At 40.1% G+C, this 3489-nt stretch overlaps 1 protein-coding gene across 1 annotated transcript; it reads right to left on the bottom strand.

Moving 5' to 3' along the window:
* Positions 1 to 1670: 1670 nt before the first annotated feature.
* Positions 1671 to 2693, bottom strand: LOC139870082 (uncharacterized). Its single transcript, XM_071857933.1, has 3 exons — positions 2439 to 2693; positions 2200 to 2336; positions 1671 to 2118 (listed from the first exon to the last, which is right to left on the bottom strand). Exons 1-3 carry the CDS (start codon positions 2691 to 2693, stop codon positions 1671 to 1673), a joined length of 840 nt encoding a protein of 279 aa, XP_071714034.1.
* Between the last annotated feature and the right edge of the window lie 796 nt (positions 2694 to 3489).

Below are 3489 nucleotides of genomic sequence, written 5' to 3'. Positions count from 1 at the left end.
CAGTCTTCGAGCCAAGTAATTCTGTCCCGAACACTTACACTCTGATCCGCCTCTAAATGGAACAATCGCCTGAATTTATCTTTTAAAATTCCCTCAGGATGCCATGGGTCTGACCAGAAACATGTTGTACTTCCATCGCCTATTTGTTTAATGAAAGAAGTATCGAATTGCAGCCCCGTTTTGTCGATAGAAAAACCTGCACGCAAAATATTAAGCCACACACTGCCTTTTCCCGTTGGCCCACAAGAGCCTAAAGGAGTGTGCAACCGGTTAGAACTATGAATGCTTTTAACAATAGAAACCCAAAGTGAATTAGGTTCCATTTTAACCCGCCAAAGCCATTTTCCCAAAAGAGCAAGATTTTTCCCCCGAAGCGAGCCAATGTTGAGACCACCTTCGCTATAAGTCAAAAGTGAGTCCTCCCATTTGACCCAATTCTTATTAGAACGCTCACCCGACCCGCCCAAAAGAAGTTTCGCCTAATACTCTCTAATTTTTTATAACACTCAAAGGGTCACGAAAAGAGAGAAATAGTATAACGGCAAGCTATTTAAGACCGATTTAACGAGAGGCAATCTACCACCAAACGAGATCGTTTTAGCCTTCCATTCCGCTAATTTAGAATTAAATTTGTCAATCACGGGCTTCCAGTTTTCAACTCGGTTCATGTTACGACCAATCGGGAGCCCTAAGTACGTAAATGGGAACTCACCAATTTTGCAGCCAACTCGGGAAGCCATCCGTTCAACTTCATCCAAAGCCACACCCAACCCAAATATAAGGCTCTTTTGATAATTGATTTTAAGCCCTGAAACCTTCTCGAAAAAATTCAGTATTTTCATTATGTTGCAAAAGTTGTGCCTATTCCATTCTCCTAGAAAAATCGTATCGTCCGCATATTGAAGGTGGGAGAGCGACACTTTATCCGAACCAATTTCAACTCCTTTAAATAAACCCCCAGCCATTGCATTTTTAGTGAGTAGGTTTAGTCCCTATGCCGCAATGATAAATAAAAAAGGTGATAAAGGGTCACCTTGACGGATGCCTCTCTCGAGCTTAAACTCGTGTGTGGGAGATCCATTCACCAGTACCGAGACGGATGCCGATTTGAGGCATGCTAGAATCCAATTCCTCCACTTATCACTGAACCCCATCCTTTTCATGATCTCTAAAAAAAATCCCAATTAAGGCTATCGAAGGCCTTCTCGAAGTCAACTTTAAAAACGAGGCTTTTCCTTTTATTTTTCTTAAGAAATTCAATAGCCTCGTTAGCGATTAGAGCACCGTCAAGAATATACCTTCCTTTGATGAACGCACTTTGCACCTCATCGATAAGTGCTGGGATTAATTTCCTTAATCTGTTAGATAAAACCTTTGCGAGAATTTTGTAATAACAGCCTATAAGGCTTATCGGACGATAATCATTCAAACTAATTGGGTCCATCTTTTTTTGGGATTAGAGTAATAAAGGAAGCATTGCATCCGTTCGAGATCTCACCTTTGACCCAAAACCATTCCAGAGCCGCAATCAGGTCCTCTTTTATCAGATCCCATTGAGTCTTGAAAAAATTAAATTTGAATCCGTCAGGCCCCGGCGACTTCGTAGAACCGCAATCTTTTAAGGCATCGATTATCTCGTTTTCAGAGAATTACAATTCAAGTGCAGCAGCCTAATCATGGGTAAGACATCTATTCAGTAGCGGATCACAACCTGCAGCCATTACTAGTCGACTTCCATTCTGCTTTTTAAACCGTGACTCAAAGTGCGTGAAAACCGCTTGCTTAATATCGATTGGATCCTCGTTCCATACTCCATTGATGGTTAGACCCCTAATATTTCTTTTGGAGTAACGGCGACGTAGAGAAGAATGAAAAAACTTGGTGTTCTCGTCGCCATCTACAAACCATTTGACCCTTGATTTTTGTTTCACCATGTTGGATCGAATCTTATCTTTTTCTAACCATTTTCGACGGATGTCGAGCCATTCGATCCTTTCACAGTCATCTAGCTGCCTATTTTCCGCCAAATTTTCCCATTCAGCAGCTTTTTTCGACAGATCCTCAATTTCCTTATCAATATTTCCAAGGCTTTTCTGACTCAGATCTTTTAACGCAAGCCTAACACGTTTCAATTTGTTGCGAAACTTACAATCTAACCGGTTTCCGTTGAAGTTCTATTCCCAGCATTCTTTGATTAACCTGTCTGTTCCTTCCAACAATAACCACTCGTCAAACACTTTAGATGGCTTCGGTCCAAAGTCAACAGCAATATCTCGTAAAATAATGGGACAGTGATCCGAGATTTTACGATCCAAAGCTAACACCGATAGATCACCCTACATTTCTCTAAATTTCTCCGAAACCTAGAACCTATCCAGTTTATTGAATTTGATGCCATTATCACAAATTCTCGTGAATCTTTTCCCGCCCATTGGAACCTCGATAAGCTTTGATGCGTTGATGAAATCATTAAACCAAATAGATCTTCTATCAATAAATTCGCAATTTTTTCTCTCGCTTATATCCCTTACTTCGTTGAAATCCCCGCAAAGCACCCATTCGGTATCGTAAGCACCTACAAGATTTAATAGACTCGGCCACAATTTTTGCTTATTAGAATCGGAATGAGGCCCATAAACATTGACTAAGATGGACTCAGACCCCCTCCCTTTCCATTTACCCTTTATTGCCATGAAAAAAGTTATCAATAATGGACTGTTCAGCCTCAAACTCGTTGGTGTCCCAGATTATCAACATCCCACCCGACTTCCCGACCTTCTCCTTTTGAATAAAATCGAAATCATTTGAACCCCAAATTAAATTTACCCAATTCCTGTCCACTGTATCACACTTAGACTCCTGAATTGCCACAACTGAGGGTTTTTCACGAAAAAAAAAGTTTTCTACAATCGCATATCTTACTGTTTTTTCCCGACCCGAACCCACGTATGTTAAAGGAAAGTATCTTCATAAAAAAAATTAAATTAACGAGATAGGGAGGATTAGAAAGGTTAGACCTGTTCATCCACCGAGGATTAGAAATCTTATGTAATTACAATCTGAAGTATCTTAGAGGGTTGGAGATGATGATTATTTTCTAGCATGATGGGATAGCAAAAGAAATCCTTAACCAACAAAACCATTTCATCAGGAATCTACTTAGCAACATCCGTTTGGGTGACAGTTTAGCTAGTCCTTTAGGTCGACTTACCTAGATTAACATAATGGGAGTTCCGGTGAGGTATTGGAACGAGAATACTTTTCGTAAAATTGCTCAATGGTGGGGAAAAATATACGAAACAAGTAATTGTATCCTAGCAGGTAATCAAAGTTTAGTAGCTGGACGAGTTCTTGTGAAGGTATGGGGGCCCAGCCTTGTAAATGAAACGATTAAATTGAAGGCAGGTACGAGTCTTTTCTATGTCAAAGCCATTGAAGAACTAGAAGATATCATAGAAATTGATCTAGAAGACTCTGATATCAGTGAAT

This window comes from Rutidosis leptorrhynchoides, chromosome 10 (assembly GCF_046630445.1).
Source record: "Rutidosis leptorrhynchoides isolate AG116_Rl617_1_P2 chromosome 10, CSIRO_AGI_Rlap_v1, whole genome shotgun sequence".
NCBI lineage: Eukaryota > Viridiplantae > Streptophyta > Magnoliopsida > Asterales > Asteraceae > Rutidosis > Rutidosis leptorrhynchoides.
Note: the sequence above shows the minus strand (reverse complement) of the source record. Positions and strands in the feature narration are given on the sequence as shown.